The sequence below is a fragment of the Camellia sinensis genome, chromosome 5, assembly GCF_055761805.1.
Source record: "Camellia sinensis isolate YWXY chromosome 5, ASM5576180v1, whole genome shotgun sequence".
NCBI classification, from domain to species: Eukaryota; Viridiplantae; Streptophyta; class Magnoliopsida; order Ericales; family Theaceae; genus Camellia; species Camellia sinensis.
This window is the reverse complement of record NC_138965.1, coordinates 155,283,132-155,309,495: the sequence shown is the minus strand read 5'-3', so window position 1 is coordinate 155,309,495 and position 26,364 is coordinate 155,283,132. Positions and strand designations below refer to the sequence as shown.

Genomic DNA, 26,364 nt, shown 5'->3' with positions numbered 1-26,364 from the left:
TAACTGCATTCCTCCCTTCTGTGGGCATGAGAAGGCTTTGTGACCCGGTTGGCCACACTTGAAACACAAGAAGCTACTCGATGCACTTTTTCCCGAACTCGCACTAGGCAAAGGAAAAGTGAATCTAGACTGCTGTGGTTGGGATTGGGATAGATAGGTGTTCCTACTCTTCTTGTTCTGCCTATAGTCTCATTGAGACTCTTGGCCCCTAGACCTCGAACTCCGAAGCCTCTCATCCTCGGCTTGTATGGAAATTTCTACGTGTGTCGCCGTCTCCACAAGATGGTCATATTTCCGAATCATATTGCCGACAAGCTTGAACATAATTTTTGTTTTTAATTTCTTTTCAACTTCAATGCAACGGCGCTCTTCCGTTGCCACCAACTCTGGTGCAAATCTGGACAAATTAGAGAAGACCACCTCAAACTCTGCCACGGGCATGTCAAGTTGTTTGAGGTCTTTAAACTCTTGCCTCAATCTCTCCCTAGTAGTGGGAGGTATGTACTTATCTTGGAAAGCAACCGTAAAGGCTTCCCATGTCAACTCCACTCTACCCTTGGCATATTTCCACCATTGACCCGCGTCTCCTTTAAGGTAGTAACTCGCTAGAGTCACTCTTAGTTCACTATCTTCGATGTGAAGCATCTCAAATGTCTTTACAGTTTGTTCGAGCCACTCATCCGCTTTCTTGGGCTCGGGGCTACCATGGAACTCATCCGGTTTGGCTCGCAAGAACTCTCTAGTAAGGAAACTCGCCCTTGACTCTGCGGTGCTCTCTCGGGCTTGATTCTCCACCCTCAACAAGTTCCTAGACTCTCTTAAAAACCCTGCCATTTCTGGAGCTAGGGCCCCCATTGTGGTTTGACCCGCTTGTCCCAGGATTCCCGCCTGCCCCACTTGTTCGGCCACATTAGCTTGGCCGGACTCTTCCTCTTGCACCGGAACCTCATGGACCGGTACCTCACACATACCTCGGCAAGCCCTACCACGCCTCCCGTCTCTACCACCATGAGTTTGACCTCTTCCTGATATCCTATAAATGACAATAGAATTAATTTAGCACACTAACCCACACATGCCCACAACTTGCCTTACACGTTTGATCACAATAATTCTATATATTCCTCTACCATATAACAATTAAATTTCATCTCACATAAGCACTTAGTCATGTAAACACATATGGATTATACTTTTATGATGAGATTTGTCCCATGAAAAACCAAGAATTCTTAGTAGAATGAGTATTGATTAAGTACCCTTCTAATAAGACCTCAATGAATTTAACAAGCGTAAACAACATCTCAAAAGTCCAATCTCATACCCATTTAGTCACATAAGCATGTTATCACATAGTCACAAAATGCATAACACTTCCTAAGCATGCTAAATGAACCCATTGTGGTTAAACAACCACTTCCCACGAACTCCAAGTATTCAAACCCGGTAACTCTAACACCAAGTTGTAATGCCCCAAATTTCTAGCCCAAATGATAATACAGTAACTATGGCTCTTTCAAGGAAAACCAAATATAAATCTCCAAACTAACATTATATGACACAATAGTTCTTCATACAACAATAAATTAATCTAACAACAAGTAAATAAACAAATAAATACCCCCAAGGATTTACAAGTTTCCAAGGCTTGAGCCTAGTTACACAAAACGGTTATTCAAACCCACACACATACAACCCTTGGTTTACACACAGAGTCACAACAAAATGAGAGTTTCATACTCTCAACACAGATTTCCTCGCCTTTAGTTAGATGGCATCACCATATCTTTTCCTGCACAAAAATCCCGTAGGGTGAGCATAAAGCCCAGTAGGAAATCCTTAAAAAAGTATATACATTTTATACAAGTTTCAAGAGATGAAATGCACATGTCATGCTATGCCCTTTTTGAAGATAAATCACATTTTCATCTTTTAAAAACCATCATGCTCAATGATGTCATGCAATTTCAATTGTTCAAAACTTAACAATTTATTTCAAAGTCTGTAAATACGACTCTGGTAATCCCTAGGTCGGTGTCTGCAAGTAGACTATACAAGTACTACCAAATTGTCATTTTAACCGGTATTAACCGGAAGGCTCATGTCACGACCCAAACTTGCCCCTATAGGTTCAGCATCGTAACCGGTCAGTAATCCTTGGATTACCGAAGGCCTCTAAACAGATTAACATATAGCTAGGGGCTGAGGAAGCAAATAAACAAACTTACATAGTCCATAGAGCTGTGCAGATATATATGGGACATGAAATTAAAAACTTTTCATATACATATATGCAGATATACAGATATGGCGACAGTACCCTTACATCACCCAAGCCACATACACAAGATTTCAAGCATGTTCAGACCAGACATAAACATTTTGGAAGTACAAAAGTCCCAAGGACACAAAACTCAACAGATCACAAAAGGGAACCTCTACGGGAGGCATGATAGCTGGTTGACACCAAAACTCGCCAGGCGGCATTTTAGGCCTGGTCACGCTAGGAATGGCAACGGGGCGGGGCGGGGCCGGGGATCGCACTCCCCGTCCCCGATCCCCGATGGTAGAATTTCCCCCGGCCCCGGCCCCGATCCCCGACGGGGAACCTATCCCTGTCCCCACCCCCGCCCCCAACGGGGATCGGGTTTCCCCGACCCCGAGCATTCCCCGGCTAAAAATAAAAAAAAAAATCAGAAAATACAACTCAAAACATCATCCGAAAATACAACTCAGAATATACAACAACATCAACTCAGAATATACAACTCAGAAAATACAAGTTGAAAAAATCAGAAAAAATCAGAAAATACAACTCAGAATATACAACAACATCAACAACATCAGATCTGAAAATACAAGTTAATCACAAGGGATGTGTTATACAACATCAGAAACAGATCAGAAACAGATCTGAAACAGATCTAAAAAAAAAAAAGAAATTGTGAATCAGATCTGAAACAGATCTGAAAAAAAAAAGAAAAAAAAAAAAGATCTCATCTGGTGGTCGAGGCTCGTCGAGAGAGAGGGAGTGGATGAGAGCTGCGATGTGGTGGTGCGAGGCTCGGCGGTGGTCGGCCGTGGTGGTGCGAGGCTCGGCCGTGGTGGTGCGAGGCTCGGCGGTGGTCGGCCGTGGTGGTGCGAGGCTCGGCCGTGGTGGTGCGACCGTGCGAGGCTCGGTGGTGGATTTGAGAGAGAGAGAAGTCAGTGAGGTAGAGTCTACCGTAGAGAGAAATGAGAGACAGAGACGGGTAGAGAGAAATGAGAGGTGAGAGGGAGGACTGACCTGTTGGTTTATATACATATATATATATATGTAAGGGTAAAATTGTAATTTAACATCGGGGATAAAACCGGGCCGGGGATCGGGGCCGGGGCCGGGCCGGGTACGGGACTGGAACACTGATCCCCGTCCCCGGCCCGAATCTGTTCGGGATTGATTTTCAATCACCATCCCCGTCCCGTCGGGGCTATTTTTCGGGGAAAACCCACTCAATTCGGGATCGGGGGGTCGGGTCCCCATCGGGCCGGTTTTAAATTGCCATCTCTAGGTCACGCACTTGCTCACCTACATACATATAAATAAATAGTGAGCGGAAGCCCGGTGAACAATAACAGAGTAAAGGGTTTAATGAATGTTGTTCATAATAGTTACAGAAAACGGTATTCAGTAGTTGTCAGAAATGGCTTCATAAACCTGTTCAGAAATCATAGTTCATAATAGATACAGATTCAGAATCATATTCATAATCAAAATTTGTAGTTAATCGTACGTGGTACATTCATTAGCCTTAGCAGAGACAGTTGGCCCATAAAGGAACGGCCATAAAGGCATACAGTTGACTCACGTGCAGGGAGACGGTACAGTTGGCTCGTGAGACGTACAGTTGGCCCATAAATAGGACGCAAGGATCCATAACAGTTGGCTCATGAGACATACAGTTGACCCATAATTGGGACGTAACAGAATAGATAACAGATATCATTTGAAGCTAAGAATGTCACGAATACATTTCAGAAACATTGGACAACCAATCATTCATACAGAAAATGTTATTTTAGAAAATAGATCATCTTATATCATTCAGAAAATACTTATAACTGAACATAACTTTACAAAGTTATTACTCACAGTTGGCTTCGGATGTAGACAAACAGAGTAGATTAATGAAATGGTTCAAGGCACGCGACCTACACGAACATACATACAAATACACACTTGAAATACACGTTTGAATTATTCATAACTTGCTTTATTTGTTCTTGGTGTGTTTCTAGTCTTCAACCTCATTGTGGAGTCTTAATCATGGCCTAGGAATACCTAGGATGGAATGAGGATGTAAAAATACACTTGAAAACATTTTTCAAAATTTGCTGAAAACAGGGTCCACGCTCGAGCGTGGTTTTTTTCGCTTGAGCGGACATGCAGAATGTGAAGGTTCGCTCGAGCGTACAGCAAATGTAGATACAAGTAATGGTTGCATGATTTTCACGTTCGACGGACGCTCGATCCCCGCTCGAGCGTGAGACTCAGATCCTTACTCGAGCGTGACTTCCCTCGCTCGAGTAGACTGCAAAACATATGAACTGCTGGGTATATGCATTTCATGCTCGAGCGTGACTTACGTCGCTCGAGCGGAAATGCACGTACTTAGAGTGCTCGCTCGAGCGTGAAGTCCCCCGCTCGAGCATGGATCAAATTTCTGGAATTTCCAGCTTTGATCTGCAAGTCCAAACTCGACCTCCAAGGTATCAAACTTCCTTTTTCTGGGCCAAAACTTGAGAAAATACATGAAGACCCTTAAAACAACATAAATTAAAGATCAATTCAAGAAATCATGGCTCAATGGCTTGCCAATTGTACAAAAATTCAACTTGAAACTCAAGAATGATCCATGAACTAGGCATGCATGAACGCCCTTGTGCTTACTCACTTTAAAGCATGATCAAACTTGATAAATAGATGGAAAACATGGTGAATTCCTAATTTACAACCATAATATGAACATGCATGTTAGAATTATGTGAAGTTCAACTCGATATGCTATGCTATATGCATGCATGTATGGAATTCACCTATTCAAGCTCAATCCTTCTCCTAATATGGATTTTCTTTTGATCTCATGAGTTAGCTAACTTAATTATATCATCAAAAGTTTGAATTCTCACCTAAACTTCCCAATTGAGTTTCAAGTAGTCTAATTCTTGAGTGATCAAGCTAATTCTCTTTAGCTGCCTTCAATTCTCTAGCAAATCACTTGGGTTGAACTCAATTATTTCTTCCTCTCTCTCTCTCTCTCTCTCTCTCTCTCTCTCTCACATTTTTCTTCCTTGAAGAGGCTCAAATGTGTATAATGAATGCAAGGAGATGAACTAGTGGGGTTAGAAAGGCTCACTAAGTGATCGGTAACAAGACTAATCAAATGGCATAAATTTAATCTAATTTAATCGTTCCAAATCAAATTTCAATTAAACCTTCCATAAAATTCTATAAATTCCACATATCACATATATCAAGTCAATTTCTGAATCGGATGCCGATAAGGCCTTCAATTTACAAACCGAAACTAAAACATGAACAGATCTTTCTACGCTAAACAGATATAAACACTATAACGCAAAGCACACATGCAAATAAATTCAGAATTCCTCCTTAATTACTGATTAGGCATAATTAAGTATGGATTAACGTTACGCAGGGATCGGGGTTGTTACAGCTCGACACCTATCCGAGTGGGTTTTCGGTCTTTCACCCCGGACTCTCAGGCCAACTTATTCAATATCATCTACACCACCTATCAAGACTTACCAACGTATTTACCCCAAAACCATTTCATGAAAACTTGTTTCTCAACATTCTTTTCTCAATGCAAGTTTTCAAATCAACTTTCAAAGTTTAATGTAATCAAATGAATTGTTATGCCAATAACACAAGATGAATATAAATACTTTTATTCCAATTCATCATCTAAGGAATAACACAATTCACTCTTCTCAAGCATCCTCAACAATTAGTCATTTCAAGACTATTTCAACGTTTTGAACAATAATTTTCAAAATGAATAACAATTCTCATATTTCCTGAAATTCATTATTTATATAAATATAAATAAGAAATTTTCCAAACATCCATTTATTTTGACCCACAAAATAAATATAACAATTTCATTCATGAATTTTCAGTCTCTTTTAAAAAAATTCCCAAATTCTAGGTTTTTTCACTAAAACTATACAACTCAAATCTTTTGAAATAAAACTTTCCAAAATCATCTTTTCTTCAATCAATGAAAATCAAAACCCATAAGGTCATTTTAAAAGAACAAGAGACAAGCCCACTTTCAAAATCACTCAACTTCTTGAATTAACAATCAATTTTCAAAGCTGTCGAAAGATGATTTCGAAAATCATATAGATCTTGCAAAAATATATATATAACTCTAAGAAAATCCCTACCTCAAGTTTTGAAGAAGAAATGAGATGAAAACCCCCAAAATCAACGGTGTCGAAACTCGATCTTTACCGCACAGAACGAAGCCCTCGAGATGATAACCCACTTTGATGAAGAAACAATGGCAAAACTCAAATGGATCTTGAGAAATCAAGTTTTTTTTTTTATCTAGTTTGTGTAAAGAAATGTAGAGAGAAGGGAGAGGAAATGTTTTTAGAGAGAGAGATATACAAAAGTGATATGAAATATCAGATTCACGAACTGATATAACATGGTCCGCTCGAGCGTGGAAAGCCCTGCTCGAGCGTCGAATACACTTTCCTAGTACTTTTGTAGACAGGTCAAACTTCTAGAATCAAACATTTTCTGCTAGAGCACAGAAACGGTCGTTCGAGCGGACAAGCTACTTCGAATGTATTTTGCATTTTTTCTTCGGGGGCGCTGCCCCTCGACCCTGCCAGGGCACTGCCCTCAGACCCGTCAAGGGGTGTTACCCCCTGGATCCCCGTGAGCTGACCCGGCAGCTCGATCCCCGATATAGTCAACGAAGTGGCAAAACATGGAAGATACACTACAACCCGATATAAACATGAAACATTACCTGTTCCAAACACACCGTTCCAACCCGATAACCAAAATACGGGGAATACAGGGAAACTAAGATACATAACACCATTCAAAACCATACCAACTCGAGCCCGGAACACCACAAGAGACAGGTCAAAATCAGGATCGCTACATCAATGATGTGAACACTTATGATTCAACATTAACTACTCATTACAGAAGAATTTTTTTTAAAAAGTTAATATATAGATATAGAAATTACGGAAATTCTATGGTTCATATTTTTTCAAGGTTTGTATCATATGCACCATATTATAAATTGGTATAATTTTATTAGAAAATTTTGTAACATCAACCACAAATTAGCATAGTAAAATATTTAAAATTTTGTGATTCATATAATAAAAGTTTGTGGCTTGGTTATAATATTTTTTTATGTCAATTTCTGATAAGGTTACTCATTTTGTGGTTGATGTTATAAAATTTTGTAATGAAATTATGTCAATTTATAATAAGGTGCATATGATACACACCATTGATGTCTCTAGAAATTAATAAAATTCCCTATAATTTTAATGGCAACATTTGAAAGGAAAAGATAAAAATAAATAAATAAGTATAGAGTGAGTTATAAATTTGTGTGTAAAATAAATATATGGTCCATTATAGAGTGAGTTAGATTAATCTGACAGTACCCTAAGAATTGAATCATCTTAATTGATAAATACACAGACCTTCCCTTTAATTCTAAAATTACACTAAGATTTGTTTATTTGTTAAAAACCTCAAGGAGGGACGGTCCGTCTAATTAGTCCATGTTAGTGTTTTCTTACAGAGCCAGCGTTACTTCTTGATGATCCGTCTAATTAGTCTATGTTAGTGTTTTTCTATAAAGCCAACATTACTTCTTTATGGTCCGTCTAATTAGTCCATGTTGGTATTTTTCTATAGAGCCAACTATACTCTGCAAGCAAATAAAAGCTTAAGTGAGAGGAAATTATCACTATATTTTGAAACAAAGCAACATTACTATTGACACCACCTTGGTAAGAGGCGGGATTAAATTTAATACTATACAAATTAAAAAAATTGTAAAATTTTCTTTCTTACTAATATGGCACAAATCACATTAAGTGTATTTTGTTTCAAATTCTAAAATTTCATTATTGCATGATAATGTCATTTAGTTAGAAAAGTTGATAGTGTTAGTTTGTATAGGATTTTCCTTTGTCTAATTATTTCTGAACATGAAATTAGCTAGCTGTGATATAATTTTTCTTCTTTATATAATTAGGGGTAATTTTAAAAGAATTCAAGATTTGATCCTAAAAATAAAATAAATAAATTTTTTTAAATTTTGTCAATTTAGACTCATTTTATGTACATCCATATTGAATTTAATTACTAAATTACTATTTTTTTATGTTGTTTTACTTAACAAAAATAAGCAAATATTTAGATTGAAAATAAATCAAAAGATTAAGATTTTAATTGATAAAATTAAAAATTCGAGGCTTATTTTGTTACAAGGGTTAAAGGTTAAACATTGAGGCTAGTTTGTTTGTTTACTTTATTTTTTTTTTTATTTTTTTTTTTTTTTATTTATTTTTTCTATGTAGTAGCAGTGGTAATATGTAGGAATTTTCAATCCCAAAACCCACACAATAATTACTTTTATTAAGTAATTGAGAGACAAATGATAATTTACTTACTATATGTTGCGATTTTACATTTACTAAAATTACTACATAAATAATATCATATGATACCTCACGTGTATCTAATGCTTTTCTGAAGGTAGGAGGCCCAAGTTAATCAAAGTCCGCCAACCACTTAATTCCTATCGAGGAGAGAGTTTGCTTTAATTTTTCCACAAATATTGGCCAAATCAATAAGTACGAGGGCCCAGAGAATGATGGTGGTGCTTTTAGTGCCTTTATAAAGGCTCAGACCGCTTGGGTGCTAAATGTGCAATTCTGAGTTTGTGCAGAACATTCAAAGAAGAAATAGGTGTGCCATCGTGTTTAGAGAGATGAGGTTGGTGTGGTTGTGGGTAATGTTGGTTTTGGCTAGTGAGTGCTATGGGTGTTTGGAGCATGAGAGGATTGCTCTTCTGCAGCTAAAAGCTTCCATTAACCACCAAAATCGCAACAGCAAATATGCAACGGAGGAGACTTGGAACGGGGAAGCGACTACTGACTGCTGTGAATGGGAAAGAGTCAAGTGCAGCACTACAACAGGGCGAGTGATCCAACTCTCACTCGATTTTACTATTTATCAGGACACTGGAGATTGGTATCTGAATGCCTCCATGTTTCTTCCATTTGAAGAACTTCAAAATCTCGACTTATCAGAAAATCAATTAGCGGGTTGGCTTGAGAATGAAGGTTTTCTTGATTCCTAGAATAGCAACCAAACAAGTCTACTCTATTGTTTTCTTTTTGACAATATTTCCAGAAATCACGTTGTGGCCTATGCTATGATATACATTATTGACTGTTTTACAGGTTTTGAGAAGTTGGGTGAATTAACATCTCTAAAGTCTCTAAATCTAGCTTTTAATCGTTTGAAGGGATCTATTCATATTAATGGTGAGTTTAAAGTCTATTTCTTTTCATTCTTAACTAAGAGTTTGAGACTAGTGTAAGAATTAAAAAATAAGCAGGTTTCTTTGGTTTCCAACTACTTAATGCTTCTATTTTCTTGTCTTGAGAGTAGATCTTAAAGGTTTGAATAACTTGGAGCAGCTTGATATTAGCTTAAATCAGTTTGATGGTCTCATAACTCACCCAGGTATGATAACAATACCACTTCAATATGAAGAAAATAATGAACCAAAAAAAATATAGATGCTCTAGTTTCGAAAATACATTTTTTTAGGACAAATGTGATAAATTAAATAAATTATGATTATATATATAAAGTGACATACAAAATAAACAGTTTGAATAATTAAAATAAGACTCGTGATAGATCCGGACAACACCCTTCCGTGCCCAACCCAAGATTAAAAACAGCCTACTTGGATGGCGGCTGAATTAATGATTCTAGTGAATTTTTTTTTTTTTGGGAAAAAAAGTTTGTGTATTTTATTTATTTATTTATTTTATGATGGTAAAGTTTGTTTTTTGAACACTCGATCTTTGTACATGATTTATGGGTCCATCACTTGATTTATCCCATCTACCACTTGTCATACCATGTAACATTTGTTGAATAGCTGAAATGGACTCATTTGCCCAAAAATGTTAGGGTCCCAAAAAAAATTATTAAAAATTTTACATAATATTTAATGATTGATGTTTTGGCTTGTAATAAAAAGATCACAACAAACCACACAATTTTATATGAAATTTCAATAGAAAAATTATCTTTGTAGATCACTATGCTTTAAAATTGAGTTTTAAACAAACTATCTATTTTTGGTTTTATTTTTTTTAATAAAATGGAATACATGTCAATTTTCTGTGTTGTTTTAGTCGTGAGAATGGTGGTGACTTGAAATGGGAATTGATTTTTACAGGTTTTGAAAGACTATCAGTGTTAGGCAAGTTGGAGCTACTTAGATTGGATGCGAATTCATTCAATAATACCATCCTATCATCTCTTGGTGCGCTTTCATCACTAAAGACTTTAAGCCTAATTGGAAACCGTTTGAATGGATCAATTGATATAGGAGGTAAGTGCAGTGTAAAATGTTTCACCTATTCACAACTAAAACAACCTTTCCAGCATCAATATGGACAATCTTTGCAGCATCAATGTGAGTTTTATGGGCCATTTTTATTGGACAAATTATATCATAGGATTGGGATTATCTATCTATAGAATTCACAACATTTGGTTGTAATTTTTGTTATTCAGATTAAATTTCAATTGGACATTTTATTCAACAAAATTAGTGAATTTTTTAATCCTATAATTAATAATACAAAATAAACATATAATTGGTATTATATATTTCAACATTTATTGCAAAACAAACGTGAAAAAGGGGGGATTATTTATCCTACCAATCTAATTGAATAACCAATCTTTCATTGATTTCATGAATTATTGATTTCATCTGGGTCTTTGGGGTTGGCCATGGGTGGTGATTTTCGGCCATGGATGGAGGCCATGGGAGGTGTTAAATCTTGGGAGTTTTTGGGCCATGGGAGTGGTGTTTCGGTGCCGGCTGGTTCGGTTCAGGGAGGTGTTTGACAGGTGGGAGAGGTGGGTTTTTGGCTATGGGTGGTGCCTCTTGGTTTTTTAACTGGTGGGAGAGGTGTGATTTTCGGCCATGGGTGTGGTTTCGGCCATAGTTTTCAGCCTAGGGAGTTTTTCGGCCATGGAAGGTGCTCTTGTCGTGGGTGGCTCTCGGCCATGGGTGGCTCTCGGCCGAGTAATTGGTTATATGTTTGCGAGTAGGAATTATAGGGGTAATTTATAATTTTTGAATCTCTCTTTTGATACATTGCATCTTCCGATGAATTGCGCTTTTTTATACCTTTAATTTCATATTTTTTAATAAAATTTTTACTATAAAAAAGTTTGGGGTTCATTTGATTTGTATTTTTAAAAAATTTTTAGGAAATTTTCTCTACAAATAAGTTTTTAAAAGTAATCAAATCAAACAAATTTTTTCAAAAAAATTTCTTAAAACTTGTAAACCAAACAAGTTTTCCAAACAAATCTCTCTCTCACACATATCAAATCAATCACTTTTTCTAAAATTCTCTCTCAAAATAAAATTTTAAAACATCTTTTGAAAAAAATCAAACCAAACAATTTTTCGTACTTTTTATCTCTTAAACACATCTCTCAAATACAAGCCAAACATACCCTTGGTCTTCTAACCTTATTTTGTCTTTCTTTATTTGAACTGAGGGCAAAACATAAAAATCATAAACACACGTTAACAAAAAGCGAATGCTCATATATCAAAATATATTGGATGATGTATTGCAAGAAAAAAATAGAGAAAATTGCCAAAATAATTATCAAGAAAAAATTGGGCGACAAGGATCTCATTTATTAGCCCTGTTTGGTAGAGCTGTGGGAAAGTACTTATAACTTATACCTTAACAGCTTATGGCTTATAACTATGAACATAAGTTGATTTCTGACTTATAAATTAAGCATCTTCTGCCCCACTTAAATAATAAGTTGGTTTATAACTTACAAAAAGCTATAAGTTATAAGTTATAAGCTAAACCAAACACATCAAAATAGTTTAAATTAAGCTGAAAGCTGAAATAAACAGCTTTTAAGCTGTACCAAACAGACACATTGTAAAATATAAGCTTTGGGAGACAATTTTTTTTTTTTTCCTGCATCACAAAAATTACATTTTATTATAATAATGTGAATATTCCTCTCCAGAGATATTGGCTTTTCTTTTTTATTTTCTTCAATTTTTGATGACGTGTATTTATAGTTTTCAAACTTTTCCCCTAGTTTAGACAGAAAGGTGGACAAAATTAAGTTGGGGACCAAATCAAAACACATTTTTTATATGTTGCAAGCTAAATTGATACAATCCTATACAACTCATAAAACAATTAGGACCCAATGTACACTCAATTCTTCTTCTTCTTCTTCTTCTTATTTTACTTATTTTTATTTTTTTATGAGCAACTTAAAAGAGCTAAATTTTGGTGGCAATTCAATAGAAAATAAAAAAAAAGGTGCATAATGGAGAATTTTTTTTAGAGGTTGTACTCTCTTTTTGGAAGTTAAAAAAGATTTGTCGGTAAGATTTTTCATTTACAATATCGTTTGACACAACATGTTTGTACAAAAATAATGTTTGTAATCATTATCCCAAATGAAGATTTCTAAGTTTCTTAGTAAACAGACAAACTATTTTTTGAATTTATTTTATAATAAATAGAATAGATCACATGTCAGTTTTAAGTTTTGAATGGATTACAAGCTGGAGGTACTTGATTTGGGAGACAATTCATTCAAACATTGCATCCTACCATCTCTTGGTGTTTTCTCATTACGCAAGACTTTATGCCTATGGGAAAACAATTTGAATGGATCAATTAATATTGATATAAGAGGTAAGTCTAGTAATAAAATACTTCATATGTTCACAACCAGAAATCTTGCTATGGACAATATGAGTTCCATGTGTTGTGCAGGTTGCTAGGAGTGGTGGATAATACCTCTAAACATCATCACATGAATAATGTCACATAATATTATAAAATTATTAAATAATTATCAATTATCCAATTTCATGACAGTCGAACTTGACAAAAACCATGGCACCAAAAGAGTAAGTCCCTCAGATTGAGATGGAATCTAATACGTAAGATAGTCTGGCAAATTTATAAACAAGGGTTAGTTACTTTTTTTTTTTTCTTTTTCTCTAAGGTTTTGTTTGTTTGCATGTATTACAAAATATTTTTCTAAAGTTTTGGTGTTTGGTTACATATAATTGGGTAAAATATTTTTAGATAAATTATACCACTGGTCCTTTTAGTTTGAGTGAAGTATCACTTTAATTTTCGTAATCTTAATTTAAATAATTTGAATTCTACACTTTCAATTTTGTTTTATTAAAATTTACCCACTTGGCTTCCGTAAGTCATTTACGGAATGTGATTGAAAGTGAAAATTACAATGTGACTAAAAAACAAAAACAATATGAAGAAAAATACTTATCTAGATTTTTGAGATTTGTGTCAATTTAATTTTTAATATATAACATAAGTGTTTGGATTTGATCCCCAACCTAACTATATTTGTAAATGTTTTTGAAAAAAAGGTAAATATAAAAAGGGACTTGCGTGTAAGTCCTAATAGGTAAACTTATTATCTAATAGGTCTTATAATAATTAATAATATTTTTCATTAAACACTATTAAAAAGGTCACTAATTATTAATTTTTAGTGACAGTTTGAAAATTGTCACAAAAATATCACTAATTATAAGTTTTAGCAACAGTTTAAAAAATCGTCATAAAAAAAGTCACTAATTTTAAACTTTCAGCGATAGTTTGAAAAATTCATCACAGAAAAACGTCATTAGTTGTAAATTTTAGCAAAAATTTATAAAAATCTTAACAAAAAAGGTCACTAATTGTCAATTTTTAACGATATATGTAAAAAATTATCACAAAAAATTATTTTTAACGATGATTTTACTAGGACTTATTTTAAATAGGACTTAATAGGAAAAAAGTCCAACTATTAAGACCTATTGGCAATTTAACCATATAAAAATTCAATTAAAAAGGTACTCTTCTTGTCTCCCAAGTATTTGTATCATTTTAATCTTTAATATTTAGATTATATCAATTTAGTTTCCAAAATATAAAAAGTGTTAAAATTAGGTCTTCGTGCCTATTTTTGTCTCTCTTCATCTTAATCAAAGTAAAAACATGAAAACCAAAAAAAAAAAAAAAAAGCCAAAAAAAAAAAAAATCATGTTTTGTAAAGTATTCTTGGTCATCCAAAATGTATATACATGTTACTTTTATTTTATTTACATATATACATAAATATTGGGTGATGTATTACATGCAAAAAACATTTTTGCAATGAAAAAATTGTAACAAAAAAATTGTTGATGAAAAATATTGGCAATGGGATTTCATTCATTGTGGAAAGTAAAGTTTGGGAGACAATTTATTTTTTCCACATTGTGAAATTTTTTTTTTTTTTTTTGTAATAACGAAAATATTTTCCTCTAAAAATATTTCCCTACATTGATGTGGTGGTTATAAAAAGAAAATAAATGTGTGTTTAAAAGCTCCATTGATGGTGATATATATGGTTTTATGAAATTTTTTCCCACCAACATTCAATAATAAATGAAACCCATTGGCCATTACATTAATATGTTAATTATTTTGGCATTTTCTTTCTTTTATTGACAATTCAATGGACTGTTATTCATATGACTCATAAAGAAAATATGATCAGATTTACACTCAATTCTTTTTCTTTTTTCTTTTTTATTGTAGAATTCTGCAAAATGAACAACTTAAAGGAGCTGTATTTGGGTGGCAATTCAATAGAAGATATAAAAGGTATACAATGGTGATAAAAAAAAGAAAAAAAAAAAGAAAAAAGAAGCATTTAGAGGTTGTACTCTCATATTCCTAGCTGAAAAAGGTTTACAGGCAATATTGTTCACTTATTATTTTACACAACAGGTTTTGTACAAAAATAATGTTTCTATATCATTATCGCAAACCCAAATAAAGCTGTCTAAGTTTCTTAGTAAACAAACTAACTATTCTTTACATATATACATAAAAAGGATTTCATAACAATTTTGCGTTTCCTTTTAGTTTGTACGTATGGTGGTGATTTGAAAAGGAAATTGATTTTTGCAGGTTTTGAACGACTATCTGTGTTAGGCAAGCTGGAGCTACTTGATTTGAGCCAAATTTCATTCAATAATAGCACCTTATCATCTCTTGGTGTGCTTTCATCACTAAAGACTTTATATCTATCTCATAACCGTTTGAATGGGTCAATTGATATAGGAGGTAAGTCCAGTATAAAACTCTTCACATATTCACAACCAAAGGCAATCTTTCAAGCTTCAAAATTGAATCGGTAGCCACATGAACAAGTGCACAATATCCATGTGTTCTATAGTTACTAGGACCGGTAGACAATCTCTTAGAAGATTCCCTAAGTTGTTTATATATATTCTTTATCGTTGTTTGTTAGGACCAATGTTAGGAAAATTTCTTAAATCTATTGTTTATGTGGTATTTTTGACAAATAAAAACTCATAATACACACGAAACAAATCATTCTTTATCTTTCAATTACCCAAGAAAAGTTAGTCAGTATGTTCTATTTGTAAAATTTTCTGCTACGTAATTGGTTTGAAACACCATTTAAGCAATGCCACATGTCTTGCACCAAATTTGTGGGGAATTAAAGAAATTGGTGATAAATCCAAGCTAAGAAAGATATAAGGCATTAGGTTCAGTGTATACTTTTTATTGGTGAGAGATCCACCATTTGTGAAATAATTTGATGAAAAGTCTTTTTATTTGTTTGGAAGGACATTTTGTTTCCAATTTTACCCCTTAATTTATCTATTGACTTTCGTTGACTATCTGTTCAAATTTTTTTCCTATATATGTTAAAAGATTTTCCTATCTGTTCAAAATTTTTTCCTATCTATTAAATTTTTTTTATCATCTATTTACTTTTTTAATCTTTTCAATTCAAATTTCCCTTATCTTTTTAAATATTTGTCCAAATAAAATTCTATCTGCCCAAATAAAATTCTATATGTCCAAATTTATTATATGTTCAAATTCTGTCTGTTTAATTTTTTTTTTTTTTTTTTATCTTTAGTTGTTCATCAACAACAACAGTCATCAACATCAACAACAACAATCATCCAAAAAAAATTTCAATCTGTTTAACAAAAAAAAAAATTTGATTTGTTGAATTCAACAGATCTGGATCAGAGACCCATGGAAGAGGGGAATGAACAAGGTCTGAGCCTTTTTAAATAGATTTGTTCAATCTTCATCTCTAGTCGTCGGAAACCTAGAATCCCCTATCTCCATTTTTCAACAGATGAACAGATCTGTCTGTGATGCCTCTTCACAACTGTTGGCCCTCCTCCAGCCATAACCTATCCAAACAAACACTATCTGTAAACACCAAAGAAGAGAGAGAGAGAGAGAGAGAGAGAGAGAAATAGAAAATTTTCCCTAACTTCTTCTGAAAAGAACTACTAGAGTATTTCTTACTTCATTCCATTTTAAGCAAAAATTTCAATAAATTAGTTGACTCATGCTTCTAGTTGTAATTATGCCAAAAAAATGGCAGAATTTTTTTTCAGCCAACACCCCTAATACAAAATTTTACTAGACTATCTGTGTTAGGCCACAATTCATTCAATAATTACATCCTACTATCTTTTGGTGTTTTCTTATTACTCAAGACTTTATGCCTATGAGAAAACAATTTGAATGGATCAATTGATATTGATATAAAAGGTAAGTCCATCAATAAAATACTTCATATGTTCACAACTAGACAATCTTTCTATCAACAATGTGAGTTCTATGTGTTCTGCAGGCTGCTAGGAGTGGTGGATAATACCTCTAAACATTACATGAATAATGTCACATAATATTATTAAATAATTATCAATTGTCCAATTTCGCAATAGTCAGACTTGACAAAAACCATAGCACCTGCTTGAATGGTTGAAAGAAATATGGAAAATGCGTATTTGTATTATAATGAATTGAATTGAATACAATAGGAGAGCCTGTATTTATAGGCTGAACACAAACCTAGATAAGTATAGAAGGAGATAGAGATAGAGAGAGAGATAGAGATCAGCTATATCTACAATACAAGGAAATAAGTATAAATCTAAATCTAATATATACATTAATAGCCCCCCTTAAACTCAAAGTGGATAAGCATCAACCAACTTGAGTTACCCACTTTGAGTTTGGAAACTAGATCACTGAAACGACTAGGAAGATGAGCCTTGGTCAAAATATCAGTAGGTTGATCAGCAGAAGAAATAGGGAGAAGACGAACAATGCCACATGTAACATGCTATCGAATGAAATGACAATCAATTCAATATGTTTGATGCGACCATAGAAGACATCATTTTGAGCAATCTGAATGGCACTCTGATTGTCACAATAGAGAGAAGTAGCACCAGGGAAAGAAACACCTATATCAGCAAAGAGCCAACGAAGCCATAAAAGTTCCTGACTAGTGTCAGCAAGAGCGCGGTATTCAGCTTTAATACTAGAGCGGACAGTAAGGAACTGTTTCTTGCTGCATCAAGTAAGAAGAGAATCTCCTAAGAAGAAACAGAAACCAGTGGTAGAGTGTCGATCAATAGGATACCCAGCCCAATCAACATCAGAAAAGGCACAAAGCTTGAGAGAAGAGTGAACAGAGTAGTGGAGTCTATAGAACATAGTGTCTTTGAGGTAGTGAAGTATGCGAAGTAGAGTAGTGTAATGCGAGGTGCAGGGAGCTGACATGTACTGACTAACAAGATGGACAACATAGGCAATGTCATGACGAGTTATAGTGAGATAGACAAGACTACCAACTAGCTGACGGCATAAGGTAACATCAGACAACAGGTGATCGTCAAGAGGTGTGAAGCGAGTCTGAGGATCACCTAAAGTAGAAGCAGTCTTACAATCGGTAAGACCAGCACGAGCCAAGAGGTTAGAAGTATACTTGGCCTGGGTGAGAAAGTAACTAAAAGGATCATGAGAAATTTCCAAGCTGAGGAAGTAACTAAGCAAACCCTAAATCTTTCATCTCAAATTGGCAACTGAGGAACTGTTTGAGACTAGAGATATCCACTATGTCATCTCCGGTGATGATCATATCATCAACATAGAGAAGAAGAAGAAGAATAACACCACGCTTTGTCTTGCGTATAAACAGAGCAAAATCATAGGCACTAGAAGAGAATACAAAGTCACTAATGATAGAATTGAACTTGGCAAACCAAGCATAAGGAGCTTGTTTCAAACCATACAAAGCACGGCGAAGTTTACAGACCTTGGTGGGCGGAACTAAAAAACCAGAAGGAGGCTGTATATAAACTTCCTTAATGAGATCGCCATTGAGAAAGGCGTTCTTGACATCCATCTGACAAAGACTCAAATGACAAGTAGTAGCAAAAACAAGTAGGCTGCGAACTGAAGTAAGCCGAGCAACATGAGCAAATGTTTCCTAATCATTGAGCAACAAGACGAGCTTTGTAACACTCAATAGAACCATCAGAGTGAGTTTTGATCTTGTAAACCCATTTGCAACTAACAACACTCTTGCCATGTGGAAGGTCAACTACATTCCAAGTATGAGTTTTATCGAAAGCCTGCAGTTCATCACTCATAGCTTGCTGCCAAAGAGGGTTAGACCAAGCCTTTTGATAAGAAGTAGGTTCATGAGAAGAAAAAATATTGGAACCAACAATGAAATCACGAAGAAGTACAGAAGGTTATGTTACCTGAGTAGAATGACGAAGAGGTACCTCTGGTGAAGAAGATGATGTATGAGGCTCACTGGGAGAGGGAATGATAACAGGACTAGGAGGTGGAGCATGAGTAGGTGCAGAAGCTGGCTCAGGATCAGGGAGTGGAGCAACAGGACCAAGAGGCAGTGCAGAATCCTCAGGATGGGCCGGAGTCATAGTGTCTGTATCAAGCTTATCAAACAAAAGAGAGGGATTTGTAAAGAATGGTGTAGTGAGAGGAGTGGACAAATGAAACTTAGATGTAGATGAGAACATTTTGTGTTCCCAAAATACTACATGATGAGAGACACGAAGATGATGAGAAAGAGGATCCCAACAACGATAACCTTTATGTTCAATCACATACCCCAAGAAGTAACACAAACGGACACGAGGCTCTAATTTTGTACGCTCATGTGGTTAGAGAAGAACAAAACAAGCACATCCAAACACACGAAGACCAGTATAGGCAGGAGGTGTGCTATACAGACGCTCATATGGGGTTTGATTATTGATGGTAAGAGAAGGAACACAGTTGATAGTATAGATTGCAGTGAGAGCAGCTTCTCCAAAAAAACGTTCAGGATAAGAAAAAGAGATTAAAATAGCACGAACAGTGTCTAGGATATGGCGATGTTTACGCTCAGCACAACCATTTTGTTGGGAGGTACCAGGACAAGAATAATGAGAAAGCGTACCATTTTGACGAAGGAATTTTAAAAAATGAGTTTCTTTGTATTCCTAAGCATTATCAGCACGAAATTTTTTGATGGTGGAGGAGAATTGAGTTTTGACCATGTGAGAAAAATCATAGTATATTTGGTGTAACTCAGAGTGATATTTCATAAGAAATAACTAGGTAAAACGAGTGAAATCATCGACAAATATAACAAAGTATTTAGATCCCCCCATAGTGGTATTAGGTGAAGGCCTCCAAGTATCAGAGTGTATAAGATCAAAAGGTGCATGAGACATAGAGGTACTAGCAGTAAATGGCAAGGCAGGCTGTTTTGCAAGTTGAAAAGATAGACAGTCTACTTTATCATTTGGAACATCACCTAACTGACCACTTGAAACTAGAGAACGTAAACAACCAAATGACAAATGACCTAACCGAGAATGCCATTAAGCAAGAAGGGAATTAATAGTAGCAGAAGCAGCAATCTCAACATTGGAAGGACTGGAGAAGGGATGTGAAGGTGGATGAGGTCGTATAGACGTCCATGTCTACGACCTATCCCAAGGGTTCGTCCCATCTTCGGATCCTACACAACACAACCAGTTGGAAAAAATAGAACAGTGAGGACAAGATCACAAAGTTAACCAATAGAGATAAGATTAAAGATAAGACAAGTATGAAGGAGAGAGACATTAGAGGTAGAAATATGACATACATGACTAATATGCATTTGAGAACCATTAGGAGTATGAATGCTAGGTAAATTATAAGGACATGTAGTGGAAAAAAACAGTGTAGGGTCAGAGGTCATATGGTTGCAACAAGCCGAATCAAAATACCATGACGAGGTACCTGGGGTGATTGAGATAGCAGTAGAAGGTGTACCAGAAGTGGAAAGAACCTTTTGCATAATAGCTTCAATATCATGAACAGTGTGAGTGGAATAGAAGGCAAGTGCAACAGCAACATAAGCAAACTGAATCGAAGAGTCATGTCGACTAACAACGGATCCAGAAAATCCACCGTAGAGAGGAGAACTATCCGAATGATCCATGAAGTGATCAAAGTATGAGTCACAAAGAGGGCCCAGTATTGTCGGAGTAGAGCTGGGTGAGTCACAAAGAGGGCTTAGTAGTGTCAGAGTAGAACTGGGTGAAACAGAGTGTCTCAATGAATCTGGAACGTTGAAAATAGCTAGAGAGCAGCTAGTTGGCCCAAAAATAGCCAAAAAATGGACCTAGAGATGACAAATAGGCCAAAAATGACGTTAGCAACCAGTGGATAATGTCAGCATGCGCGACGCACATTAGAAGAAGAGGCGCGTGGCATATGGTAGTGACAGAGGCGTGCGTGGTACACAGTAGTAGAAACGGTGCATGCGGGTGCACGGTAGTAGGAACGACGCATGTGGGTTCATGGTAGCAGGACGGCGTACGCGTGGCGCACAGCAGCAGGAACGGCGTACGCGGGCGTAGGGCTGACATCAGGTGCTAACGTGAGCAAGCAACTGAAAGGCGCGTGATGGCGCGTGAGAGAGTGGCGGTGGAAGGTTGAGACGTGTCGAGCACAAAAACAGCACGCGAGGGCGCGTGGAGTACTTGCTGGTGACATGGTTGGTGCCGTTGGAATCGTGAGGATATTCTTATCAGTTTGGTGGTAAGGAAAAAATTTTGGGTGAAAATAACGATGAAGTAGTGCTAGAACAAAGATAATAAAGTGTATGAGTGATGGAATGAATACTATAATGCCACTGTGTGCGGGACTAAGCACAAAAAGAAAAACTGTAAGTGTAGAACCTAGTGCTCTGATACCATGTTAGAATGGTTGAAAGAAATATGGAAAATGTGTATCTGTATTATAATGAATTGAATTGAATATAATATGAGAGTCTGTATTTATAGGCTGAACACAAACCTAGATAAGTATAGAAGGAGATAGAGATAGAGAGAGATAGAGATACAAGGAGATGGAGATAGAGAGAGATAAAGATAAGCTATATCTACAATACAAGGATATAAGTATAAATCTAAATCTAATATATACATTAACAACACCAAAAGAGTAAGTCCATCAGATTGAGATGGAATCTAATACATAAGATAGTCTGGCAAATTTATAAACAACGGTTAGTTACCTTTTTATTCTCTAAGGTTTTGTTTGCATGTAAAATATTTTCTTACAAAATATTTTCCTAAATTTTTGGTGTTTGGTTACGTATAATTGGGTAAAATATTTTTGGATAAATTATACCACTGATCCTTTTAGTTTGAGTGAAGTATTACTTTAATTTCCATAATTTTAATTTGAATAATTTGGATCTTACATTTTTAATTTTGTTTTACTAAAATTACCCACTTGGCTTCTGTAAGTCATTTATGGAATGTGATTGAAAGTGAAAATTACAATGTGACTCAAAAACAAAAACAATACGAAGAAAATCACTTATCTAGATCGATTTTTGAGGTTTGTATCAATTTAATTTTTAATATATAAAAAAAGTTACGATTTGATCCCCAACCTAATTACATTTGTAGATGTTATAAAAAAAAGAAAGAAAAAAAAAGTAAATATAAAAATTCAATTAAAAAGGTACTCTTCTTGTCTCCAAAGTATGAGATTTGTATCATTTTAATTTTTAATATTTAGATTATATGAATTTAGTTCCCAAAGTATGAAAAGTATTAAAATTTGGTCTTCGAGCCTATTTTTGTCTCTCTTCATCTGAATCGAAGTAAAAACATGGAAACCAAAAAAAAAAAAAATCATGTTTGTGAAGTATTCCTGGTCATCCAAAATGTATATACATGTTACTTTTATTTTATTTACATATATACATAAATATTAGGTGATGTACTACATGAAAAAACATTTTTACAATGAAAAAATCGTCACAAAAAAATTGTTGATGAAAAATATTAGCAATAGGATTTCATTCGTTACAGAAAGTAAACTTTGGGAGACAATTTATTTTTTCCACATTGTGAAAATTATATATATTTTTTGTAATAACGAAAATATTTTCCTTTAAAAATATTTCCCTACATTAATGTGGTGGTTATAAAAAATAAAAAAAAAAACTTAAATGTGTATTTAAAAGCTCCGGCGATGGTGATATATATCGTTTTATGAAATTTTTTTCCCACCAACGTTCAATAATAAATGATACCCATTGGCCATTACGTTGATAAAAAATGCTTGATAGCTCGAATTTGTATGGCCTGAATGGCTCGAATGTATCAAAACGACATCGTTTTATCCCCCAAACGACGTTGTTTTGAAACATTCGAGCTATTCGGGCCATGAAAATTTGGGCTACCAAGCATTGTTGTTACATTGATATGTTAATTATTTTGGCATTTTCTTTCTTTTATTGACAATTCAATGGACTGTTATTCATATGACTCATAAAGAAATATGATCAGATTTACACTCAATTCTTTTTCTTTTCTCTGTTTCATTGTAGAATTCTGCAAAATGAACAACTTAAAGAAGCTGGATTTGAGTTACAATTCAATAGAAGATATAAAAGGTATACAATGGTGATTAAAAAAAAAAAAAAAGCATTTAGAGGTTGTACTCTCATATTCCTAGCTGAAAAAGGTATACAGGCAATATTATTCACTTATTACTTTACACAACAGGTTTTGTACAAAAATAATGTTTCTATATCATTATCCCAAACCCAAATGAAGCTGTCCAAGTTTCTTAGTAAACAAACTAACTATTCTTTATATATATATATAAAGGATTTCATAATAATTTTGCATTTCCTTTTAGTTTGTACGGATGGTGGTGACTTGAAAAGGAAATTGATTTTTGCAGGTTCTGAACGACTATCTGTGTTAGGCAAGCTGGATCTACTTGATTTGAGCTACAATTCATTCAATAATAGCACCTTATCGTCTCTTGATGTGCTCTCATCACTCAAGACTTTATCCCTATCTCATAACCTTTTGAATGGGTCAATTGATATAGGAGGTAAGTCCAGTATAAAACTCTTCACATATTCACAACCAAAGGCAATCTTTCAAGCTTCAAAATTGAATCGGTAACCACATGAACAAGTGCACAATATCCATGTGTTCTACACCTACTAGGACTGGTAGACAATCCCTTAGAAGATTCCCTAAGTTGTTTATATATATTCTTTATCGTTGTTTGTTAGGACCAATGTTAAGAAAATTTCTTAAATCTATTGTTTATGTGGTATTTTTGACAAACAAAAACTCATAATACACACGAAACAAATCATTCTTTATTTTTCAATTACCCAAGAAAAGTTAGTCAGTATGTTCTATTTGTAAAATTTTCTGCTACATAATTGGTTTGGAACACCATTTAAGCAATGCTACATGTCTTACACCAAATTTGAGGGGAAAAAAATTATTAGGTAGTTTCAGAGTATCATGTAACATTTTTTATACAGTGCCTCCGACAATGTGAAATCATGAAATACACTAGGTGAGTCATTCCTTATCTCCCAATAACTTAACAAATGTGGGAAAACATTGGCTTTTCTGTTAAAGTTTTGGTAACATCATTAGTTAGAAACACCATGTATACAATGCCACATGATATTTTTGAAATATTGAATAATTACCCAATTTCATAATCGTGAAAAAAATTATAATAGGACCAAAAGAGTAAGCCTTGATTGAGATTGAATCTATTGCATATAAAGGTGTATCCTGCCGAATTTATAAACCAATAGGGCTTTAGATTTAGTCAATTTTTGTTTCTTTTTTAATATTTTTCTTTTCATTTTAGAATTGCATAATATGAGCAACTTAGAGGAGCTGGACTTAAGTGACAATGGCATAGACAACATAAAAGGTAATGGTGAAGGTTTCAGGGGTTGTACTCTCTTTTTCCAAGTTGAAAAAGATTTACGAACAAGATCATATATTTAGAATATTGTTTTCTCACACAACAGGCTTGAAGAGCTTAGGCAAGTTGAAAATTCTCGACTTGACATATAACAATTTTCATGCAAGTAGTCTACAGACATTGGATGCACCATTGTCACTAAAGACGTTGAACCTCCGATGGAATGAATTGAAAGGACTGGTTACTAGTAATGGTAAGAACTGAAGCTTACTTTGAATTGGCATTAATTCACTTAATTACAAAATTTAACGACCCATTTCCTAAAATTAGCTGATAATGTTTTCTGATGAAACAATCAATGCCCATATAAGAAAACTTTTTTACACAGTTTCACAGTAACACGAAGCTCTATTATTAGGCCATTAAAAAAATAAGAAGTGAAAAACACTATCGATTAGATCAATTATCTTTTTAGACAAATTACAAGCATAGTACTTGTAATTTGTACCTGTCAATTTGATTTTTTGTAGTTATAATTAGGGATGTGCGCGATGCTATTCGGGCGTTTGAGAATAAAATTCTAAACCAAACCGTCAATGGTGAATTGGCAAATAACCAAACTGCGGTTTAGGACAATTTTAATTTACTAGTTGATTGAATAATATTTTTAAACAATTATCAAGTATTTGCACAATATATAACACTAATTTGCATAATATTTTCATATATATAATACAAACTAATTTTATATAATAATTTTTTATATATATAACTACTAACAAATTTCACATCTTAAATCTATTTCACACTCATTTTTGTTGGAAATGGTAGAAAAATTCTGGGTAAAACCAGAATTTTTTCTCAAGTTTGGTCTATTTTTTAAGTGGGCCCCGAGCATCGATTTACTCGGGTCAAAGTGGTAACGCGTTCTATGCCGCGTTGTGATTCACGTGGTATATTTGGTTGCTCAAAACCATTACCGAGTGAATGGGAAATTGAAGCCAAAGTGTGCTCCATGGAAATGGAGTTATGGTGGAAATTCCTTAAAGTTGTAAATTGGCTTGTCCCACATTGATTTGGTGGGAATTTTTGAAAGGGTTTATAAGGCTTAGGGTGAGATACTTGGGGTGTGCCCCAAGGGGTACCCAAGTGTTTTAGAGGGAGAGGTTATGGGCAAAATGGGCTAGAACCATTGGACCCAAAAATCACCACACGCGCGTCGCCGTCCGGGCGGGCTGGGCGCGGGTGCGTGGTGTGTGCTTCTAATCTTTTTGGGCCAAAAACATTTGTGTAAAATAAAATCCAGAATTCAAATTAAACTGATTTGGATTTTCTGTACATCTAAACAGGGCCCTTCCCATTTTCAAACAGAATTAAACTGGTTTGGATTTATTGCTCATCCAAACAGAGCCCTTCCCGTTTTTTATCTGTTTGATTTATTAACCCAACAGATTCAAATCTGTTTAAATTTGAATCTAACAGGTTTCATACCTGTTCAATTCAAAACCAAGAGTCACCTTTGCATCTATAAATAGACTAGCCTCCCATTTGGATTTCATTCCAATTTTCGTACTCCATCCTCTGCAAATTATATTCTTCATCTTGCTGCATTTTATTTCCGAAAGAAAGAGTGTAAACACTTAGTGTGTTCGTAAGGCAAACAATTTGTAGTGCTGCTATTGTTTGTGGTAAGATCATTTCATCTTGGGAGATAGACGTCCAAATTCTAAAAGCACCGTGGAGAGGACGAATCTGTCTTAAGGACACAGTGTTAAACACTGGACTTGATAAGAAAAGTTATTCAAATAAATTAACCAAGTAAGTTGTTTAATTTTATTCTGTTTTTATTTGTTTATT

General features: G+C 34.8%; 1 protein-coding gene across 2 annotated transcripts; it reads left to right on the top strand.

The window, feature by feature from the left end:
* The first annotated feature begins 8,989 nt into the window (after positions 1 to 8,989).
* On the top strand, positions 8,990 to 25,483 carry LOC114300893 (cuscuta receptor 1). Of its 2 annotated transcripts, XM_082870238.1 has the most exons (10): positions 8,990 to 9,402; positions 9,523 to 9,606; positions 9,734 to 9,808; positions 10,539 to 10,694; positions 14,977 to 15,042; positions 15,352 to 15,507; positions 23,144 to 23,209; positions 23,503 to 23,658; positions 24,448 to 24,513; positions 24,614 to 25,483. In XM_082870238.1, the coding sequence occupies exons 1-10, from the start codon at positions 9,048 to 9,050 to the stop codon at positions 24,769 to 24,771; spliced, it is 1,338 nt and encodes a 445-aa protein (XP_082726364.1). In that variant the 5' UTR covers positions 8,990 to 9,047; the 3' UTR covers positions 24,772 to 25,483. The 2 variants fall into 2 exon arrangements, with proteins under 2 accessions (XP_082726364.1, XP_082726365.1); XM_082870239.1 differs by lacking the exon at positions 9,734 to 9,808.
* Positions 25,484 to 26,364: the final 881 nt, after the last annotated feature.

Excerpts from the sequence above, each read along its gene's own strand:
- LOC114300893 (XM_082870238.1), top strand. The coding sequence starts at position 9,048 with ATGAGGTTGGTGTGGTTGTGGGTAATGTTGGTTTTGGCTAGTGAGTGC. Across the intron at positions 9,809-10,538 it reads TGGTCTCATAACTCACCCAG|GTTTTGAAAGACTATCAGTG; the intron begins GTATGATAACAA and ends TGATTTTTACAG. Across the intron at positions 24,514-24,613 it reads TGGCATAGACAACATAAAAG|GCTTGAAGAGCTTAGGCAAG; the intron begins GTAATGGTGAAG and ends CTCACACAACAG.